At 43.1% G+C, this 23,333-nt stretch overlaps 1 protein-coding gene across 9 annotated transcripts; it reads left to right on the top strand.

Moving 5' to 3' along the window:
- Positions 1-1,210: 1,210 nt before the first annotated feature.
- Positions 1,211-14,723, top strand: pecam1b (platelet and endothelial cell adhesion molecule 1b). 9 transcript variants are annotated; one of them, XM_062545413.1, is made up of 16 exons: positions 1,211-1,339; positions 1,491-1,508; positions 2,731-3,027; positions 3,451-3,732; positions 3,945-4,205; positions 4,813-5,085; positions 5,469-5,747; positions 5,886-6,164; positions 6,455-6,556; positions 6,689-6,719; positions 7,250-7,320; positions 9,776-9,826; positions 9,963-10,055; positions 11,719-11,775; positions 12,473-12,495; positions 14,069-14,723. In XM_062545413.1, exons 1-16 carry the CDS (start codon positions 1,267-1,269, stop codon positions 14,132-14,134), a joined length of 2,256 nt encoding a protein of 751 aa, XP_062401397.1. In that variant the 5' UTR covers positions 1,211-1,266; the 3' UTR covers positions 14,135-14,723. The 9 variants fall into 9 exon arrangements, 7 of the variants coding, with proteins under 7 accessions (XP_062401397.1, XP_062401403.1, XP_062401411.1 ...); XM_062545419.1 differs by lacking the exon at positions 11,719-11,775; XM_062545427.1 differs by lacking the exons at positions 6,689-6,719; positions 7,250-7,320.
- Positions 14,724-23,333: the final 8,610 nt, after the last annotated feature.

Below are 23,333 nucleotides of genomic sequence, written 5' to 3'. Positions count from 1 at the left end.
ACATCTGCCAGAAAACATGAGATAGTGAACCTGGCCCCTTCAGAGACTGCAAATGGTCCAACATGTATAAAAAATGTTATTATTCAAGGACTGGGCTATACTGTAAGCCATAACGGAACATTCAGCAACATAACTTTTATTTTCAAATATTGATCAGAATATGCATCAAAATACTAAGGTCTTACTACACAGGTCGATTGAGCTGCTAAGCTTTGATGTTTCAGAGTCTCAAAATTGATGACTTACTTTTGTTATACTAATACTTCTATTTACCATTCTTCGCAATGATAAATAGGCTATTTATTGTTTTTATGAATTAAAAGGTAGAACGAAAGTCTGATGAGAGAGTATATGGTACAACTGCAATATTTTTTTAGTTAAACAAAGTTCAACTTTAATCATTCCATGGATCTCAATTTCTCCTCCAGACACATACTACCAGTTAATATATTGAGCCAACAGAAACATATTACAGTATTTCATGAATATTGAAACTTTGTGGTATTTTAGAATTTAAATATTAAAATTAACCAGAACAGTGATGTCCATATCACAAGCTACAGTTAATGGTTGCCTTCTGGAAATGGGCCGTCCTCCATCTCTGTTTGGTTTGGCACTGATAGACATTGAATTAAATGTAAACCTGGGATAAGACAAGAGTACCTGCCATGTCATTGCTACAGTTAGCCTGGCCAAGGTCTTTCTCCTGGCCTTCACACATCAGCAACTTTGAGCAAGTGAGGAAACCCTCAAGTGTAAATATCAACTGACTTTTTCTCCCTTTAGTTCTTTGGTCCTTTGGGAATCAAACAAGGAAAGCCTCTTAGGGCAAAGTTCACATAGGCTCACACCGAGGACCCACCCCCCCTTGTCGTTCCTGTGAAGTACCTGTGCTGGCTGCAGGTCAGAGGCTGAGCTGGGGGAGAGCATCCAGCAATCTCCACACCGCCGTTGGCCAACATTCCAAAGAGGCCGAGAGCCCTGGCCCGCTGGTGCTTCCTGAGGAAACAACAGTCACTTCCTGTTGTATTAGGGAAAGCTGAGGCTGTGCTCAGTGATAACCGTGCTGAGGTAGAGACCAAACACTCCCACCTCACCACCCATAACCACCGCCTTCCTCTCTCTCTCTCTCTCTCTCTCTCTCTCTCTCTCTCTGACGTGTGTCTCTCTCTCGCTTTCGTTGACTATCCCATCCAGTGTAAAATTGTCGTTGGTCACTTCAGTGTGTCTGTGTGTTCTCTCGGCGGTCACCTCTTGCAGTCAGCCATGTGGGACCACCAGCGGCCTTCACGCAGGATGGCCACCTGCCATCTCCTCCTCCTCCTCCTCCTCTTCACATGTAAGGACTTTATTTCATTTTTCACACATTTTCATTCAGGGCTCTGGATTCATAGATATTGATGCTGTTTTTTTGTGGTGCGTTTCCCTGTTGAATGTTTTTTTTTTTTTTTATGTTTTCGGTTCTGCTCTTGGGATCCTCTATTTGTAAGGCCAAAGAGTTAAAGGAGGTAAGAACACACTTCTTCTATTACAGTTGATGTGCAAGAGTCAAAAAGAGCTTCTAGTTGATCAGATGATAAAGATGTTCTTGTGTCCTCACTGTGATTCGTTGAAACCCAAGTGTTCAGATGGGAGAGCACAGTAACTTTAGTCAGTTGGTCATCAGGGATAGACTGTTGTCTTCATCAGGCTTTCCAGATTCCTCTTGGGAAATGACCGGCCACCTGCGTTCCCCCGGTTGCTCATGTTGTAGCTGCTGATAGAGATAGCCACTGCTGTGTGGTCCTCCAAGGAGCTAATCTATGTTAGGATGAGGTGGTGGAAAAGCTTTGGCACTTGCTGCTTTGGGAACACGTCTGTCCCTATTGTCACACGCCGCCTCCAGCTTTGGAAAAAAAAAAAAAAAAAACATAGCCGGCATGTGGCCGGAGAATGAGTCAGTCCAGCTGCATAGGTCCTGGTCCAGTGTCAGTCAACAGCAGCTCCAACTCGACCCCAGCTCCTGCCTTACTCTCATTAAGACTTCAAATGCTTTTGTGTGCCTGGGGCAACAATGGAAGCAGCACAGGGATGCTTTTTTTCTGGCTGCTTCACACTGTATGAGTCAGAGCTGGGAAGCTGGGACTCCATGGCTTGATTTATGTTTGGCTCCACAGCCCCTGGGCTTTGCTAGGGGGGGTGGCGGGGGGGCGGGGGGGGCTCTCCCCATGTGTGTCTGGTTGTATGTCTGAGCGGTGAGGGAACCCTTATCTGCTGCCCCTGCTGTGGTTTGGGCTAGCGGTGGGAGATTTGGACTCTAAAATAGCGCCGATCTCCAGAGACGCTCCCTGGTTAGTTTGTTTAGGAAAGTGCATTTCCTTCCGCTGCCCACTTGGTCCCTTTTTTTTCTCTCCGTGTGTGGAGGTGAGGGGTGGGAGGTCAGTCTGATGACCAATAGAGAAGCTGGAAGAAACTCTGTCTTTATGACTACTTCATGCTGCTATAAGTCCAATGTTTACAATATGATTAGAAATTAGGGTCTGTAGCTGAACTGATTTACAATGAAATAAAATCACATAATTGAAATCAATGGCATATTTGATGAGCACATCACTAGACATACAGCCATTAATTGATTGTGGATTGTTAAGTCACTGACTGAGTGTGTGTGATACGCTGTGTGTGTTTTTTGAAAATTGTATTTCGTAAAGAGGTGAGTGCATTTTGTCACTGTCCTTCTCCTGTGGTTAGAGTTCAGCATCGATAACATCAGCCTGACGTTTAGCCCTGGTGCTGCCGTGGAGAGGGACACCAACGTGACGGCCACGTGCCACGCCAGCGTTAGCAGAAGCCAAGGCTTCACCCCACTCTACAAGTTCAGCATCGAGAAGGACAACCAAGAACTTGTGCCCAGGACCGACAGCGAGTCCGACACCTTCCACTACCCCATCGGGGCAGCCAGAGTGTCGGACTCGGGGAGTTACAAGTGCCACCTGTTCATCCCAGATAAGAGCAGGTCCAGCGGAAAGGAGACACTTACCGTCACAGGTCTGACACTTTAGTTTTTCCAGTTATGGATTATAGATTATTCTAGATCATCTCTGTGTTTGTGATTGTCGAGGACAAGTCTCTCTAGGTCAGATGTTGCTCTATTCTGCTGTGTATTCGGTAGACATCCTGTGCACCGCTCCTTCCTGTGCATGCACCATAAAGAAATGTTTAGTTTTGACAGCAACAAACTTCAGATTGCCTATTTTAAGGAGCACAAATGTTGATATCTTCATATACCGCAACTACAAATCAGTTTCCTGATTAAGTATAGCTCAACACTCATCTATCTCTCAGACAAGATGTATTGTCTCTCCAGTCCTCCCATTTTCTGTCCATTCTATTATCATGTGGTCAGCTGTGTGATGCACACTTCTCATATCAGGGATACCCTTTAACATGTCACCTGCATGTCCTTTGAAGGAACTCAGACTCCACAGATTTCTGTGGATAGTAACAACGTCCTGGAGGGCGATGAGGTGACCGCCACGTGTAGAGCCCCAGGTGAGCGGGGCGAGCTTCTCTATTACTTCTTCGTGGGCGACCAAGAGGTGGTGGTTCGTCAGGCCGACTCAGAGGAATTAAGCGTGAAGCTGCAGCTCTCGAACAGTGGGCGCAACAACTTGACCTGCCAATACTCCATTCGTCTGTTGACATCACACGTGAAATCATCTGTCAGTAAGCCACAGTACGTCACTGTCAGAGGTAAGTACAGAGGTCGAGATCTTTTTTTTTCTCGAGATCTTTTATGATTTTCGAGATCTTTTATGTCGCATATTCTAGACTCACATGTCTGTAGATGAAAAGACAAATGTGTTCTTCTTCGCTAAACTCTTCTTTACTGCAACCTATGCTTTGTTTGTTTATGTGACTGTTGACACATCCTGCAGTCAACCTGTATCTCTCTGCCATTCCAGAGTTAGCCTTATCTGTTAGACTGACCATCTCCCCATCCATGGAAATCATCGAAGCGGACAATTTCAGCGCCTCCTGTGTGGTCAACTCCCCCCGTCGGACGGAGACGGTCAGTTTAATCATGGGCAAAAATATTCTGTCCCTGGGGAGTGGCAGAGTCGACTACAGCGCAGTAGCAAAAGCAAATGACTCTGGAGAGTACATGTGCAAAGTGGAGGTGAATGCTGTGGCCAAGACAGACAAGAAGATGCTGACGGTGAAAGGTAAGACTTCAGGAGGAGGCATTAGAATGCTCTGTGATGTCAAGTCAAGTCACATTTATTTATAAAGCGCATTTTTGTATGCACAAAGTGCACACCCAAGTGTGCCAAAACCTTACGTTTTAAGGGTGTGTGTTTTAAAGCCCTTGCATAACTATTTAACTTAAAGAGGAACTATGCAGGATTGGCGATTTCATCTCTGGTTTCGGTTTTAGTTTCGCTCGTTTTATGCTTGCATTTTCTCTGCAGAGCTTCCCCGACAGCTTTAGCGTGTATATTTATACATGTATAGGCTATATTTAAATATATAAATTGCAAGCATGGTTCTTCGTCTCAGACTTCCAGATGTAAACAAGGAGCGATCGTCTCCTGCAGAAAGTTGCATAGGGTCTCTTTAATGTACCAATCTGGGTGAGGAGGATGGGGGTATATCAAACACCTACTACTGGGAATCTCTTGAAGCTTTTGACAATCAATATGTCTTTTAGTGGCTAGAAAAACACTTGGCCCATTGTGTCATACAGTATCTTGTAAGGACATTGTCATGCCCTACTGGTATTCGTAGTGTGTCTCATTTAACTCTAACATCATCTAACATCTAATCCAACAGAGCTCTTCTCAAAACCCACGCTGACTTTTAATCCAGAGCAAGCATTTGAAGGTGAATATGTCCGTCTTACCTGCGAAAGCACCAACTTGGAAAGAATCAGGCAAGAGGAAATAAAGTACTCCATTTATAAAAACAACCGTCTCCAACCAATGGGAAACATCATGGGCCAAATGGTTATCCAAGCAGGCCATTCAGGCAATGGACATTACCACTGCTTGGCAGAAGCAAAGTCCATCTCAAAGAAAAGCGAAGTGATCGTCCTCAGATCTAAAGGTTTGCGCCGCCTTCTCTACTTTATACCGAGTTGTCTGATAGTTCTAGTATATCGCTTATACAAGGAAGTGTATCAATATCTTGGACCCTGACATTATTTCATTTTTCTTAATTGATGTGTGCAGTTAAGTTACAGAAGTTATGCTTAAGTTGTAATGTATGAAAGCATGCAATTATTTTTAGCCTGCCTGAAATAGGAACTGTAGTGCCTCTTAAACTAACTGAATGAAATCTTGATGAAATTTTCATTAACAAAAGGAGTATGTGCAGTGTTTGTGTAATATACTGTAATTTCATACTATAGACTTTGTAAAACATGTTGGCGAACTGTCATGGCAGATGAATTTCTGGTAACTGATGGTGTTCTGTTGTTTCTTGTGCAGTGCTCGCTACCAAGCCTGACATTTTTGTCACGCAAAAAGTCATTCTGGGACAGAAATTTGAAATCTATTGCAAGTCCAATGGCACCCTTCCCATTACTTACACACTATTCCAAGGTAATAAGAGGTTGCAGAACATCACCGTCTTCAATCCATGGGACGAGGCTCGCTTCAACGCCTCCATCAAACAGAAAGAACACATCAGCACTTTCCGGTGCCGTGCTCAGAATGACGGTTCCAAGAACTATAGCGACAGCCTACCTCTGACCGCCTTAGTTGTAGGTGAGGCCATCCTCTCCGGAACACTACCTTCTCATCTTTCCCCACGCCATTTCTACACACAGGTTCCGTTCGCTTGTTGTTCTGCGTTCTTCTGCATTCCTGTGTTCTTACCCTATCGCCGTCTCTCCTCCTGTCCAGAGCATTTGGGTAAAGCCCTGCTGACCACCCTGCCCGTCCCCCACAACGTTGAAGAGGGCTCCGAGCTCACCCTCATCTGTAACGTGGCCAGCGGGACCCCGCCCATCACCTTCAAGTGGTTCTCCTCCGAGAGCAATAAACATCTCGACACCAAAACGGTCAACTCCAACTCAAGCTACTTTGTCATCCCCTGGATGGAGAGAATGAACAGCGGCGAATACTACTGCCGTGCCATGAATGCAGCCAATGTAGTCGACAGTGACCGGGTCGTCATCCAAGGTTGGCTATGAACACTCTCTAAACGATAATGTAATGGCCGCGTTTCCTAGATTCGTTAAGAAGCTCTTAAGTGCTAACATCTTAGGAGCGTTCTTAAGAGTGTCCAAGAGCACTCCTAAGAAGATCTTAGCGCTTAAGCGCTTCTTAACGAATCTGGGAAACGCGGCCAATATCTGCACATGCATTTAAGGATTTAGGGGAAAAAATTGTCAAATAACAGATAGAAACTGCGACGAAGTTGGTACCGTAACTAAAATGATTGTTCCTGTCCTCATGTCTTATGTCTGCAGTGAAGTTGGCTTCGTGGAAGAAAGCGCTGATCGTTGCCATCTGCCTGCTGGTTGTCGCCGCCCTGGTGGTCGTCTTCATAGTGCGCTACAAAGCCAAGCGAGGTAGAAAGACCTACAGTCCTCCAGCCTCACAACAAGTCTCCTCACCAGCCAGCCCGTGAAAACAAAAAGCAAAAGCAAAACAAAACAAAAACAAAGCCAAACCCCCCCTCTCATCTTTTCTTTTCACTGCAGGTAAAAGAGAGACGACTACTGAACTGTCAGTGTGAGTTGGCTTGCATTCTTGCTTTTCTCTCCTCAGTCTGAAGCGGCTAGGTCTTGCATGTCAGAGGGTAGGCATTGAAGGCATTGGTGGTAAAGTTGACAGGTGAATTTCCTTCAAGCGTCTATGACACTATGACCCATACACCAGAAGACTTTGACAAGATTTGCTAAAGATTCTTGGAAGATTGGAGTCTTTTAACAAATGCTCCCCATTCAAGCTTGCTCAGAAGACTTCAATCTTTCAAGAATCTTTCCCAAATCTTGTCCCAAGTCTTCTGGTGTAAGGATGGCTTACAGTAAATCGTCATTTGACAGAGGGATGTATCTGTAGCCTCTGTGTATTTGAATTGGACCTAGGTCAGTTGTGAGTGACGAGGTGAACTGTAGCCAGTAGTTTGTTACGAAGTTCAGGGTGTCTCCCATCTGTCTGGAATGTCAACAGTTTGTTAGCCAGTAGTTTGTTACGAAGTTCAGGGTGTCTCCCATCTGTGTGGAATGCCAACCGTACGTGACTATCTCCACCTTCCCCAGAAAGCCTGCGAGCCCTAAATCAGATGACGCTTTCGCAGTGAATATGAGCGACACGCCGTTTTTAAACAAAGGTAGAGCTCACCTTCAACTTCTCTCTCCCGCCTCTTTTCGATCCTGTTCTCCTTGCCGCCGAATGAACCCATAGCATGCCCATTGTGTCTCATCCTCTTAACCCATTCACACATTCACCTCCCCATATACCATCTGAATGACCCAAGGCGTTGTTATCATACCGCTATACCGTGCTGAACTAATCCGGCTGTTGAGTTTCTTTTTTTTTTTAAATTCAGTTTGTTAATGTTGCAGTTGTTCTTTTCAGCGAAAGTTGCAAGTTGAAATATCTACTGTAGGTGGCCACTGCTCAATTGTGTCTGTGTGTTGGGTGAATTCAAAAGGTTGCCGACCTGTCTCTTTTAACCTCCGCTATGACCCCTTTTCCTCTCGTTTTCCTCGTAGAAGAAAAGAAATCCCTCTCTTTATCCCAGTCGTAGCCGTGACCTTCCCCCCTGTACAGCTCCTGTATGCGTGCCAGCAGGACCGTTAGGCCTCAGGAGGAATGCAGGCGCTTTTTTTTGCAGACATGTGCATGTTGCATCCTGCTGGTTGCTTCTCGTGTTTTTGTTTAAGTTTCTGTTTGTGTCTGAGGCCCCTTGTTATGTCTGAGTAAATGCCCCCCTTATGTTTGTCCTGTACTGTATGTATGTGTGTGTATGCATGTCTCTATCTCTGTCTCAGTCCAAGCATAAGCTGCAGGTTCCCAGCATTGTTCACCATGAGTCTGCATGTATTTGCTTGGAGAGAGAGAGAGACATAGAGACCTTCACCTAGGAGCCTTCATAGAGCTTGTAGGCTGCTGCTATTCTTAGTGTCCGTGGGATACAGTATGTAGAGTTCTGCTACCTGTGCCAAGTAGCCGCGCATGGATCACTTACGTAACAGTGGTGAGTCATCGCTTTGACATAAGCAGCCATGTGATTGGACACACCCCTCCCCCCCTCCCTCCCACCCCACCCCACCCCACCCAACCCCGACCATCTGATTCCAGACGCAGTATCACACTTGGACGCGATGGAGGGGAACTCAGCCAATGGGACATGAAATAGTGTGGTGGCAGTGCGCCCCTGGCATCGGGTGGCCCCCCGGACCAACGTCAGTCTCGCCAGCGGGGCAGTGTAGAGCGTAGAGGCCAGCGGGGATTACTGTCCCGTCGCCCTTGACAGATATTTGGAAGAGCACAAAGGTCAAATGGCTCCCTGCGCGCTCTGGTCAAGTTCCTCGAAAAAGCCTGGATGTTCAAAGAAGCGGAAGATGATCTGCCCAAAGGAGCGTAAATGTCAAGATGAAAAAGCGAAAAAGTTTTCCTCCCCCCCGACGGATTTTTTCCCCCCCCTCTCTCCTCGCCTCACGCTCACTTGTGTTTTATATCACCGAGTATTTATCACAGAAGTCACAGACGCACAGATTGTTATTTATTAAAGCGCACACCTACATGGATACCTTGTGGAAGTTTCAGGTCTGTACGTGCCAGACACTAGTATATGAACTTTGACCCCCCGGGAGGCCCGGTGTGGCGTAACAGTCCCGTCCTCTCGGCCAGTCTGCCCCGAGTGTTCCGAACATCATCACTGTCATGTCATTTCATACTCCATGTGTTCTCAAGTGTGTGTCTGTTCACATTGCATGTGTTCATTTTATGTTCTACACAGTGACATTCACTTAACCGATTGCTTCACCATTTGTCTGATTATTTGATTCATTTGTATTTGTTTTGAGATTGTTAAGAGGATTATTTTTGCACTGCTCACTGTAGATAAATTGACAAGAAAGGGTATGTATATATTTTGCTTGGTTGGCTTGAATCACTTTTAGAATTAAAAGGTTGGTGTTTATTTTGGAAATGTGTCTACTGTCTTTCTGTGTTAATCCTCAGATGTTACAGAATCAAGAAACAAGTGTGAGAATGCCTTTCCTCCTTGCCTTATGAAGATCATTTAAACTCTTTAGAAATGTCCATGGTCTTTACGGCCATTTCTAGATATGAAATGAGCCAGGTTGTACTTGCTACTGAAACAATACGTTCTACGTAGGATTTCCTATTTGGCCTCAATGCTGATTGTGTGTGTGTGTGTGAGTGTGTGTGTGTGTGAGAGAGAGAGAGAGAGAGAGAGAGAGAGAGAGAGAGAGAGAGAGGCAGGCAGACAGACAGACAGACAGAGAGAGAGAGAGTGTGTGTGTGTGTGTGTGTGTGTGTGAGCACGTGCACGTGTGCTTGGGACTTTCTGTGGACAAAGGCATGAGTTTCAGGCCAAATGCAAGCAGCAGTCTGAGGAAATCGATTGATTACACTGAAGGAGAAACAATATGGCTGAATTGAAAACAGTCACTTCCTTGTTTGGTGATATTGTTCTGGTCACCTACTCCAGCAGGGCTGGCTGTAGCTCTCTCTTCCTCTATCGTCTCTCTTACTCTCTCTCTCCTTTGTCTCTCACTCTGAACATGTCCACCCCCTTATGTTTTGTCTTGCAGTGGGTGTGAACGTCGGACCAAGTGTGTGGACCGAAAGACCGTCCAGCTCAGGTAACCACATTGCCATGGTAACCATTGTCCTGCCAGAAACACGCCTGTTTCAGGCTCTGGCTATTGACTTGATTTTTCTGTGAAGATGGCCAGAGCTTCTCCCATATTCTTTTGTTTCTCCCTCTTCCTCCTCCAGATAGCAGCAGCCGGAGCAGCGTCCACTCCCACGGCGACCCTAATGTGGAGTACACGGAGGTGGTCCATCCACAGCCTGTAGATCCAGCCAGAGGTGAGGCCTCGCACACGCACTACAGGTACATCAGCTACAACGGCCCCAAACCCCACAGGGCAAAGGTCACTATTATCATAAGTCACTTGGGGTATGCCCTCACACACAAAAATCAATGTGGAGAATGGACAAACTGTTTCGAGGTGCGAAGGACGTTCTCTCTCTGTCTTCTCATATTTTCCCCACACTCTGGTCAACTCTTTTCTTTTTTGGCTTCCCGCCCTTTTTTCGTTTGTTTGTTGGCCGGTCCCTCCGTAGTTTGTATCTCTGTCATGTCTCCATCCTCAGCTTAAGTCTCTGTAAAGACACTGAGAACCCGGTGGCAGTTTCCCGACATTCTTGAGCCCTGATAAGAGAGTGGAGCTTTCCTGGGCGTGGAGTAATTATTCTTAATTGACACAGGAGCATTAGGTTATGGCGGCGAGTTGGTGGGGGGGGGCACAAGATTTAAAAAAAAATTCTAGAAACATCTCCTAGTTGATAAACAGGAAGGGTGGAGCTAATTGCCCTGGTAATTCCAGTGCTACTCACAGCTAGCTGCTCATGACTAGTAGCTCATGTCCTGCCCAGTCATGCTGGCCTCCACTCAGGCAGGGCATGGTTTTATGCCGGTTGGCAGGGTTGGGGATCTTTAGACTGTCAAATCTCTCTGATGGATTAATGTATTCATTTAATATGAATATATTGTATATAACAGTGTCTCTTAACTGGTGGTTTGGGATCCAAAAGTGGGTCACCAAGCCATTCTGGGTGAGTCGTGGAGTTTATGGTTTAAAAAAAAATGTTGAACTTTTATTTTGATAGACTTTATTCCTATGCCAGTTGTTACCATGGACAAAGATAATGTTTGTGACAGGTCATTTTAGCGGTAAATATTAGCCTGGGTGTTCCCATCCTGCCTTACGCAGTGATTTCATTCACGCTGCTAAGGCAGTCTGGAAACTAACACCCACATTTTCGCCTGATGTTGGTGACCAATCACAGAACAGGGGAGAAAGCAAGACTATGATGGGCTATGCACAGACGAATTTGATAGACATCCAATGAACGGATCTGGGCATTTTTTCAAATACGAGAAAATGAACGTCTGGTTGCCAGACCACGTCTCATTTGAGATGTGGTAGGCGCTAGCCAGGCTAGGTAAATATGGCAAACAACCCTGAATATCTAAAGAATGGAATCACATACACTTATGTTACAAAAAGGGACAGGAAGCCCAGTGTGTGATGTGCAGTAAATTGCTGGAGCATGAGAGGAAAAATACAGAAAAAACTACCCTTTTTTGAAGATAAAAAAAAGTATGTATTTCAGTTAGATTGATAGTCAAACTCGGACATTTGGTCACCTTAGTCTACTGTCAAAGACAAACCTGTTGAGTACTTTGAGAGGTGACACAGGACTTCGTAAATGTGCCAAACACTAGCATGTTCCAAACAAGTACAGGCACTTTGCACGTCTTCCCACATAGCTCACTATATCTGTGGGCTTGAGCTCTAAAATATGGGTCGCAACTTAATGTCCCTGGGAAATTGAGGGTCCTGAGGCCGGGCCAGTTAAGAAACACTGCTATATAATGCACAATACATTGCATAATTGTTCTATTCCGTGGAACGAGTTTTTGATTTTTATGTGGGCTGTTTGTGTTTGTGTTCCCACTGTGTAGTTCCTTTAAAGAAGGGTACAGATACCGTGTACAGTGAGCTCCAAACAGCCCCACTAGGTAACTTACGCAAACATCTCATATACACACACACAAACCATTAATGCAAATAGCATTATCATTTCATCATTTCATGAAATGATATAATGATATAATGAATATACTGTAATTCTACATATAGATATTATCTCAGTTCTAGCCTGTTAAACAAGAAGCCCACTTATTACACGGAAGGGCAAATATAGAACTCATAGATGCTCCTGTGCTCTTGTTTCATGTTTTGTGGTTGTTTTGTGGTTGTTTCACTCTGACAAGAGCGCAGTGATGAGCACAGAATGTTCGGGCGGAGGCTCAGTTCTGACAATAAAATCTATATTTAATATGTTTATGGTGTACTTGACCAGACACACCCAGGCATACAATTTCACATTTTGCATTTGCACACAAACATGCAGTGCATGAAAAGCACACACACACACACACACACACACACACACACACACACACACACACACACACACATACACACACACAAACACACACACAGTTGTTCACTGGCTAATATGTGAAAACTGAAAATATATGAAATATTCCAGCCACATTCTCTCCTACACACTCTTAGAGTTCAATAGTTCACTGTTGTGTGTTGTTGTTTACAATAAGCAGACTTCCCTCCACCTACACTCTCATTTAAGCTGTTTTCACACCGAACAAGTGATAAGTCAACTGAAGTGCTTTTCATGTTTTTTTCCCCCAGACCCATCTGAGCATGTAGATAACGTAAGTAGAACTTGACCTCTCTCTCTCTCTCTCTCTTTTACTGTATCCTTCTCTTTCTTTCTCTCCCCGGCTCCTTTCACCTCCCCCTTTCCTTCACCTTGGCCTTGTAACCGTGCAGGAAATCTGCTAGTCTCCGAGCCTCCTCAACTAAACACCAGCATGTCAACCAGCTGTGAAATATTGCGCTAATTTATGCCTTTCAAGCGAACCTCTGCCCTGCCGCGGAGTGCTTCATCCTGTTGCCACTCTCTAACTCTTCTCGTGGCAACTGCTGTAATTATTCAAATGATCGTACTGGAGACTGGAGTTAGTTTTGATCGTCTGGTAGGATTGTGAAAGATGTAGCGTCTAGCGTTCATGTTTTGAGATGCATTTCTTGAATGTCACACACATGGAGGATGTGACTGACTCCTGTGTCTTGTTGATGCACAGTGCACACACACTCAAGACTCGTATCAGAACTGCAGTGAAGACTTGAGAGAAGCACTGCCTGCATGCATGCACATATAATCTCACACTCATTCCCTCTTTTTCTCTCCCCATCGCCTCCCTTTTAAATACTCTCTCTCTCTCTGTCTGTCTGTCTGTCTGTCTGTCTCTCTCTTTCTCTCTCTCTCTCTGTCTCTCTCTCTCACACACACACACTCTCTCTGTCTGTCTCTCTCTCACACACACTCTCTCTCTCTCTCACACACACTCTCTCTCTCTCTCTCTCTCTCACACACACACACTCTCACATACACACTCTACTCACTCAACAGGCTACAGAGGGCTATTTAAGAGTAGAGTGCTGATTGTGCCATGGGTGGGGGGAAGCGACACTCAGACTTTCCGTAGGGAGAACAAAGAGAAACAGGGTTGTGGCTTCCTCTGCTATCGTGCACTAGAATCTATGTAGTCAGCCAGGAATCACACACACATACACACACACACACACACACAGAGAGAGAGTTATCACATCATCCACACAGAGTATTCATAAGCACATTAAATAACTGCAAGATTAGAAATATAGCCTGCTCCTCTCTCTCTCATTTTGAATTTTAGTGAGTAGGCAGCCCAGCAGTGCTTCAGTGTGTTCGACCCCCTCTGTGGGGCAAAAGTATAATACCTGTTTTATTGAATCTGGCCAGAGTTGCTCGGTTGGACAATGTGTTGTCACAGGGAGGGAACTGGCAATACAAAAGCTCAGGATATGACTGATTCTGTGGGAAGTTGAATCATGAACACTATGGAAGCCCACCAGGTGGAAAAGAGACGTTGGTATACAGGATTGTATCCAAGCTTCTTTGTCATGTTTTTGTGTATCGTGAGATCACTGCTTTGGAATCTGTCCCATCACAACAAAAACAATGTACCTAAGTGAATTCACCATGTACACAGTGAACTTTCCTCCAGTTGCATCATATCACCATCATTTGAATTGTTGAAATGTGTGTATCTTTTTTTTACGTGTGTGTGTGTGTGTGTGTGTGTGTGTGTGTGTGTGTGTGTGTGTGTGTGTGTGTGTGTGTGTGTGTGTGTGTGTGTGTGTGTGTGTGTGTGTGTGTGTGTGTGTGTGTGTGTGTAACAGGGTGCAGTGGAGTATGCTGAGCTTAATCATGATCTTAATCATGATCTCCCTGAGCCTGTCGACTGATGTCGTCTCCCCTGGCGATGGTATCGCACCACCACTGGGCTCCGCTGCCTGTTGCCTTGGAAGGCTCCTCTGGGAAAACTGCCATACTTGGAATTGGAAATAAGTGTTATTGTTGAGGAAAATATAGTATACAAACTGTATCTCACAATTACTGAATGAATGAAGGAGTTTTAAGATGTGTTTTTGTGTAAATTTTGCCTTGCCGTTGCCATTGTTCCGTAATTGTTTGAGTGGAGTTGTATAATCCACGTGGTAGTGAGGTTTAGGTGGTGGAAGGCTCTAGACTAGAATTCTCCTCTTTGCATCATTATGTTGCTTCCCTGTTTTACTGATCTTCATCATTTTTTAGATATTTTGTGTTTAGAAATGTTTTATCTTTCATACATTTTTATTCTGTACCTGCCAAAACCTATGATGAAAAGTCCCTTTAGTTTCTTTATCCTTAAAGGTACTAGAGACCATTACTTCCCAGTGTTATTTAATGATGACAGTTTGTGTTGTAAATGTTTATTCAGCCAAATCAATGTTTACTCATTGAAGACCTGACTCTGAGGCTGTTCAGTAAATTGCCACTGAACAAAAAAGAAAACGACTCCTTCATCTTACAGTTATTACGTCACAAAGTCGACCCTAACTGGCTTTTAACGATGCCTCTGTATCTCCCGTGCACTCTGGCCGCCCGCCAACGGCCCTCTGCTCAGAACATCTCCATAAGAGGTGGCACAGAGTTTAAGCTGGCAGCACAAATCACTCGGAATAAAGATAGTCTCTCTTTGATGTCCAGAGTGGGCGCAGGGAGGGAAGCCGTTAGTCAGGAAGGAGAGAGGATTCATACAAAAACACACATTTCCACTACGGTGCTCTTGGGAGCGTCAGATAGCCCTTAAAAAACGCTGCAGGCCACTGCCCGCACCCACAGAGTCGCCATCTCTTGCGGTTATTTGGACTTGGCGCATAGCTCAAGTTAAGCAGGCCCGTCATCTGAATGTAATCAAGGACTGCCCACCGCTGGCTTGATGGTGACATTATTTCCTGCCCAGGAAATGCCACTGTCGAGAGTGGCGGCGATGACACACAGCCTGTGGGACAGCTGCAGTGGAGGATAAGGGTCTCTGTCTGGACCATTTACACAGCGGTTCTAATACTTTAAATACATAAATCTGATCATTTGTCCTGTCTGTGTAATGTGTGCTTATTGCAGGGAAAGCTTTGAGAAGGGAACCAACAGCCACTGAGGCAGTCTAACAGAAATGAGCAAATGCCTGACTGAGTAGCTGTATGGAAATGGTGTAAATTAATCATATGACTATAGTGTGGAGCTTGATATTTGAACTGTGAACACACTTACACAAAAATAGCATGTTTTCGGGACAGCTATGCCAGTAAGTCATGTTATGAGGAAATACTCACATTCACTTTCGCACCTTATACAGCAGTTGTTACAGTAGCACATACACACAGACACACACAGACACACAGGCACACACACAGACACACACACACACACACACACACACACACACACACACACACACACATTTATAACAGTGAAAAACTAATATAGTCACAAGGACTTTTTAAAACTAATCATCATGAGATATTATTATCTGCAAGGAGGAATTTGGAATTAAACTTGGGAATATGAATTTAACACAGGTAGTGCATGTTGAATTAAATCAGATGATGTCTCCACAACCCTTTCATGCATGATGTCCACTACAGTATTGTATTAAAGTATTGGAACTCATGCTTAAAGTTAAATATAAAATCATCTTTTGGAAATTGATCTTAATGCCTTAACTGAAAAAATATAAATATTCAACCTTTAAGGATTATGTGAATTAATAATGTATTGTAAATAAATAAATGTTTTCCTTAAAATACAGGGGTCATAAGCACTGGAACACCCATGTTAAATTCCCATAGAGGATTTTTATTTTTATTTTTTAAGGCCAGTTATTTTATGGATCCAGGACACTATGCACCCAGATAAAGTCCCCTTGGCCTTTGGAATGAAAATAACCCCACATCAACACTATACCCTTCACCATACTAAGAGATTGGCATGCTTTTATGTCAGTTATTAGCTGTTAGCTAATTAGCTGGTTTCATTCTCATTGAGCTCAATGCAATTCAAACCAGCTATCATTTTAGGTATCAGCTGACAGTTTAGGTTTAGACTTAGGTACTACTTTTAAGGTTAAAATGCTTTGTGAATTACTCTTAGTCAAAAAAGTTAGGAGTCCTAATGTTACGAGTGACACGCCCATAAATCTCCTAAATTCGCCAGTAAGGAGCTACTTTTAGCCTTAAATTCTTTGTGAATTAAGTTTCATTGTAGACGGTTAAATTGCTCTGAGGTTTATGTGACACATGTAGTTAGTGTTTATAGTTAGTGTTTAGTGTGATTTTTTTTGCCAATCAATTTGTGTGCAGCTTCCTGCTCACATATCATTCATGACATCTGAAGAGCTATGCGCTGCCCTGATGAAGTATATCATTCCAGAACAACTGACTGACCATTGTTTATAGTAACAGTAAGATCTTAGACATAAACTGCTGCACTATAGAACTTCCATATATGCTTTAGTTCTGTTCTGTGTTTCTGAAAGGAAAGCAAGAGCAGTGTTGGTGAAGACAGAGGTCACACTTCCTTAACGATCGTTTCACTCTCCATTCTGAGCAATCAGTGGACACTGGGCTGCTGCAGGTCAGAGAGAGAGTAGTGACGCTGGTCATCCAGTGGGTGGCACTGTATGGCCTTCTCCTGCTGGACAACCCTGCAGTGGTAATGATGTTTGTTTGACCAGTGAGTCTCTGTCCAAACAGTATGCTGTGAGAGCTGTGTAGGTGTGTCACAAAAATAGGTTTATGTTATGAACACATTTAGAGAATTTTCTCTCAAATGCCTCACAGAAGGTGCCAAAAGTACAACTGAAGCAGTTCTGGCAATATGAAATATCCTACTGGTGAGTTCAGTCAAATTTCTACACAGATACAGTGAGGAGCATATATTTCAATTTAATTTCAATTTCAATTTAATGTCGCTTATAGAGCGCCAATACATTACACATGTCTCAAGGCGCTTTACAGAGTGTTAGACATTCAAAGAGTGCCCATGAGTAACAGGGGCAAGGAAAAACTCCCTAGAATTGGAGATACATATAGGAAGAAACCTCAGACAGACCCACGACTCAAGGGCCCAACCCATCTACCTTGGGTCAGTTACAGTACAGTCATTTGTAGTTTGAAAGTTACAATGACAATGAAAGTTCAAATAGTCCAGTGTATGGAATAAATTGTCCATTAGTAATCCATTAGTTATTTCGGAAGGTGATGGGTCGCTGGGATCCGAGGGCCAAAGATTCGGGCAGGGAACCACAGCAGGCGATGGTAGGGCAGTCATAGGGATGGCGAAGGCAATGGCAATGGTAGGGCAGTCAGAGGGATGTGACTTCAGGTGTGATGAGGGACAGGCACAGAGATGGTTGATGGCTGGTAATGGTTTACCTCACAGGTGAGGTATAGGGGAAAGGGAAGAGAAATAGAGTGTGTTAGTATTACTGTAAGTCATATTAAGTATTAATAAGTATATCAATGGTGATATAAATGGTTATACTATAGAGGGTTTACAAAACGCTTTTACACACCTCTTTTGTGGGGACAGGTGCGTAGGAATAGGTTACCCAGTTAAACCCGAAGAGGCATCCAGCACATCGTCCACCACGCATGCAAACATCCACCCACCCACCACGCACGCAACATCCACCCACCCACAATGCCCCCCCCAATGCCCCCCCCCCCCCCCCCCCCCCAGGCGAACCCACACACCACCCCTATATATATTTGATACCATGCTAAAACAGGAATACAAAATCATCATTTGACAATTGATCTTAATGCCTTAATTAAAAAAATTAGTAAAAATAAAACCGCCAAGGACACCAATTTTCTTTGTGATAGAAGAATGTATCGTAAATAAATAAATGTTTTCCTTAAATGCTAAGGGAATGAAGTATTTGACCCCCTATGTAACCCTATGCAATTTAACACATAGGATTAACATAGGGGCAGGCATATTTTTTATTTTTAAAGGCCAGCTATTTCATGGATCCAGGATATGCATCCTATTAAAGTTCCCTTGGCCTTTGGAATTAAAATAGCCCCACATCATCACATACCCTGCATGGCTAGAGATTGGCATGGTGCTTTTTCCAGTAGGCCTATTAGCCTGTTTGATTTGCATTGAGCTCAATGCGCATTACGGGTTCCTCTCTCCCCTCGTTTGAGGACATCCAGGGCAAACAATGCTTGTGTAAGGCGCGCAACATCATCAAAGACTGTTACCAACCCAACTACAGACTGTTCAACCAACTCTCCTCCGGGATGTGACATTTCTCTCTGCACACGAGCCAGCAGGTTCAGAGGAGGCTTCTTTACCTACCGAATTGTAGCTCTGCAACCCGGTGACAACCGTGTGAATGGGTGTGTATCTGTGCCTGGAAAGTTGGTCAACCTCCCTCACCGACGCCTCAAGAGTGCTGTTGGCATGAAAGCTAGTAACCTTGGCACAACGCAGGTTACACTAACATACCAAAAACATTTTGTCATCTTTTGTGCCATGGTTCAGGTAGTTATTTATTTGTTGGGTTTTGAGGGGGCTAGCGCAGGGGTGGAGTGGCCCCGGGAACCAAGCAACATTTTTACTACTGGAGTGGTTACCGCTACATGCCCACCAAGTTTCATGTGCCTTGGTGTTACGGTGTCCTGGGAATCATTGACCAAAAATGTAGGTAGGTCTTCGAAAATACCCGCAGTATATGACCACTACAGCGGCGGTCATAATTATCGTGTTATAGCAGCAATTAATAATACAGACCACACATATACATACAAGTAAATTAAAAATACATAATATGAACATAAAAAATATAAACATAAAAAATAGTTAAGTCATTGGGAAGGAATGATTTGATCTTTGTTACAGCAAAGTTGAAGCAACCTAGAGCTGAAAACCTGCTGTTGTCTGACAACCAACTCTAGGGGCTGAACTGTACTTCCCAGCACAAAGCCAGCTGCGCCAACTTGTTGAGTTGTTTGGTGTCATTTGCTCTGATACTGGTGCCCCAACAGATAGCTGCAAAGAAAATGGCACTAGAGACAGCAGACTGGTAAAAACATGTTCATATAACATGATAGCACATTTTCTTTGTGAGAAAAAATGCATATCTTTGTTTTAAATGACTGAAGCAAAAGGACTAAATGACGTGTCACATATACAAACCACAGCCACAGCCACAGCCCTCTTTTGCAGTTAACAGATCAGCTTGACCTCAATTACATTTGTAACATTACTTCAGAGATGTTGTCTTTAGGAATCCTACTTCACATCAGTTTATTTCATATATCAATGTCAGAAGCGGGTGAGTCATATTTGAATCTTAGTGCTTTATAGTTTTTTGTTTTCTATTTACTAAACTTAGGCTAATGTTTCCTTAATTAATCTGTATCTGGGAATTAAACCTATTGAATCATATCACGCATAAAAGTGATTAAGATTTCCGGTAATTTTCCGGTAAAAGTTGCAAACATACTTTGGGCGCAGTGATATTAACCCGTTTAATCCCAAATTTTTCCCAGACATGAAAATATCAAAATCATGTGTCTTGAGTAACCCTTTGAAGTAATCAATTACTATTTTTTCAAATTTTAATAAAAAAGTGGGTGAAAAGGAGTGTTTTATTTTCGGTCACAATTGTGACCGCTAGGCAACTACAGAGTCAGATTTTGGGGATTTTCTCTTTTTTTAACACATTTCTTTGTCCAATCATCTAATTTCCAATAAATTCCAAACAGAGATGATATGGGGACATTGTCCCAGGTCTGTTATTTACATGTAAATGTGTATCACAATACAATACTCAACATTGCCTCTGCAATTCTCTGCTATATTCTAAGTGTGCTGATTTTTACATAGAGAAGTCATTATATCACACTATTATGCATAGCTATTGTAATAGCTGATTTTCTATGCTGTTCTTTATCTTAATTTTACTTTCAGTCATTACCTGCACATATCAGATCTAACTGACTGTCCAGATTTGATAATCATACCTCAAAAACAGTAAATCATTGTCCTCATTGACTACTATTTTACATATGTCACATATACAAACTAGGTGGTGGGGGGTATAATCAACTCGCCAGTCAGCCTGTTAGAGGCATAATGCCTAAATGTATGCTGAGACCTGCAATAGACATGAACAACCTTACCATGTTTACATAGAAAAGCCATTATATCATCTATATCAGGGTTTCTCAAACTTTTTTGCTCTGGGGCCCTGTGATGTTAGGCCTTGGTGTTCCAAGGCCCTGCATAGGCGTCTGCACACCCTCTGAACACCCGCCCATGCCCCCAACTTCCACCGCCCGCCACCATGTAGCCTACGCCTTTAGATAGCAGGCTTGTGCACAATTTCGAATTTTTAGTATTCAATTCATGAATTGGAATTTGAATCGAGTTGGCCCCACCCCACAGGAAGTTGAATTTTAACTTGAATTGGAATGACAGTAAGTGGAATTCAATTCATGGCAATTCAAGACAATTCCACAGTCACATAACAGGAAGAATGTGTTGAATCTGCATTCAGTTTTGGGAAGGTTACTTTGGAAATGTAATTGATTACTGTTTTCAATAAATTGTGTGTTCGTTGCAATCATATCTGACATTTTGTGAAACTTAATTGTTAAACACTACCCTTAAAGAATTTCTTTGAATTTCAATTAGCCTATTCTTTAATTCAAATTTGAATTGTAATTCTACATCCTGTTTTTGACCTGAATTTAATTGAATTGAGACCCAAGAATTGAATTGGTAGGCTATTTAGGAGTCATTCTCAATTAAATTCTGAATTTTGCACAAGCCTGATAGATAGGTAGATAGATAGATAATTTATCATTATTATAGGCTATTATTATTAACAGTTACTAGTATTAGGCCTACGTATAACATTTCAATCTATTGCTATTTTGGGTCCTGAAATGGCATATTAAGCATCTGCCATATCATAAACAGGGGTCTGAATACAACTTCTGTTATGAAAAATACATAATTTTGAAGTGGGGGAAAAGGGGAGGTATGAAAAAAGGCAGAAATTTGATGTGATTTTAAAAAGGGATTTCTCGTGATTACCGCTAATTATACAGACACATTCTATATGCCATTGGAATCAGTAGGATCTCCTGTTTATTTTGATATGCAGTTTGCCATAGGGCAGTTCCTAAATCATGCGATATTTCACAGAGAAGAATCTGTATGACGCAGAACTGAATGTGACATTTTATTTTTGTATGTAGCTGTAATTTTCAACGCTAATTATCTCGCGAACCGTTCGTCGTAGAAACTAGTGGCTAGCGTCATTAGAAAGGTCTAGTTATGCAGTTTCATATGATATGCCTGTTATTTCTGTGCGAAAATCTCTCGCACCAATATGACCGAGAAGAACGGGTGCGGCCGCGGCCGCATGGTGCGTCTTGAAGGCGGCAGAGAGGGTCGGCCGGCGGCCCGATGGTAATCTTCTCGCGGCCCGGTACCGGTCCGCGGCCCATAGTTTGAGAAACACTGATCTATATCAACTATATACCACAATGCAACAACCACCACATGTTGCAAAAAGAGATGTCGTTTGTCTGTTTATTATTGTAAATCAAGTTTTTAAGCCAAGTATACTTGCGTACACAAGAAATTTGGTTTCTGCATTTATCCCATCCGTGAATTAGTGAACACACATGAAGTGACATCCTAAGTTACCTGGTCCCTTTGCTCCAAAGGCCTCATATTCATAAGGCTCTATGTCCCCAGTGTCCTATATCCTGGGACCTATGCTCATTCGGGTATCTACTATGTGCTTTATAATGCTGGAGGACCCTGGAAACATACAATGCTTGACCTGGAGAACACAGGACCCCTGTTCCTGATCCCAAATAACCCTGAGGAGCATAGGAGCCTGCTCTGACCTCAGTTATTGGCCTAATCTAGTGTCAGAACGGTGTGATATCCATTATATTGCTCAATTTAATTCATTTTACTACTGGATTAAGTAAGGTTCTAAATACATAATAGGACACAGTCTGTAACGTGGACATACAATAGTGTCAGGACAGATTGATGAGACAATTATTTTTGATCACATGAAGCTGTGCTTCTGGTTTGTCTGCCTGGCCCCTGTGACATAGGCCCTTTACTGTGCATAAGTGTGTGTGTTGGGGGGTGGGTTGGGGGGCTGTTGGGAAAGGGGTGGGGAATATATTTTCTGGTAAGGTTGTTCATGTCTATTGCAAGTCTTTGCATACATTCAGCCAATTTGCCTTCAACAGGCTGACTGGCGAGTTGATTACAACCCCCACCACCTGTGACATATGCAGTATAGGAATATATAGGAATATAGTCAATGGGGACAATGATTTACTGTTTTTGAGGTATGATTGTAAAATCTGGACAGTCAGTTAGATCTTATATGTGTAGGACATTACTGAAAGTAAAATTAAGAAAAAGAACAACATAGAAAATTAGCTATTACAATAGCTATGTATAATAGTGTGATACAATGGCTTCTCTATGTAAAAATCGGCACACTTAGAATATAGCAGAGAATTGCAGAGGCAATGTTGAGTATTGTATTGTGATACACATTTAAATGTAAATAACAGACCTGGGACAATGTCCCCATATCATCTCTGTTTGGAATTTATTGGAAATTAGATGATTGGACAAAGAAATGTGTCAAAAAAAGAGAAAATCCCCAAAATCTGACTCTGTAGTTGCCTAGCGGTCACAATTGTGACCGTCTTCATGTTCACTCATGCTATGAGAAAGCTGAACAAAGTTTACATATTTCATTTGCATCCCTCCATACTAGACACCTTAAAGATTATGTGTACCCAAACTCTTTGCCCTATTTTTACATAAACATACTTTTCTAAGCTTTAGTTTGGGAGCTTTTGGGTGGAAATTTTCTGTTCAGGGTGCAACCAAAACATAAGCAGCTCTGACCATGTGACAAATTACACTACACATTTGGCACTTCACATATTTAACTGAGACCCTTTCAGGTTTCCATTTTTGGGGAAAATGTATTGATACTTCATACAATTACATCTTTGGGGCAGCCGTGGTGTACTGGTTAGCGCATTGGGCTTG

Source organism: Sardina pilchardus, chromosome 1 (genome assembly GCF_963854185.1).
Source record: "Sardina pilchardus chromosome 1, fSarPil1.1, whole genome shotgun sequence".
Lineage (NCBI taxonomy): Eukaryota > Metazoa > Chordata > Actinopteri > Clupeiformes > Clupeidae > Sardina > Sardina pilchardus.
The sequence above is the reverse complement of the archived record's forward strand: the minus strand, read 5'-3'. Positions and strand labels throughout refer to the sequence as shown.

Coding starts and splice junctions, on each gene's coding strand:
- pecam1b (XM_062545413.1), top strand. CDS start 1,267: ATGTGGGACCACCAGCGGCCTTCACGCAGGATGGCCACCTGCCATCTC. Junction 3,028..3,450: donor GGAGACACTTACCGTCACAG/GTCTGACACTTT, acceptor TGTCCTTTGAAG/GAACTCAGACTCCACAGATT. Junction 10,056..11,718: donor GCCTGTAGATCCAGCCAGAG/GTGAGGCCTCGC, acceptor CCCACTGTGTAG/TTCCTTTAAAGAAGGGTACA.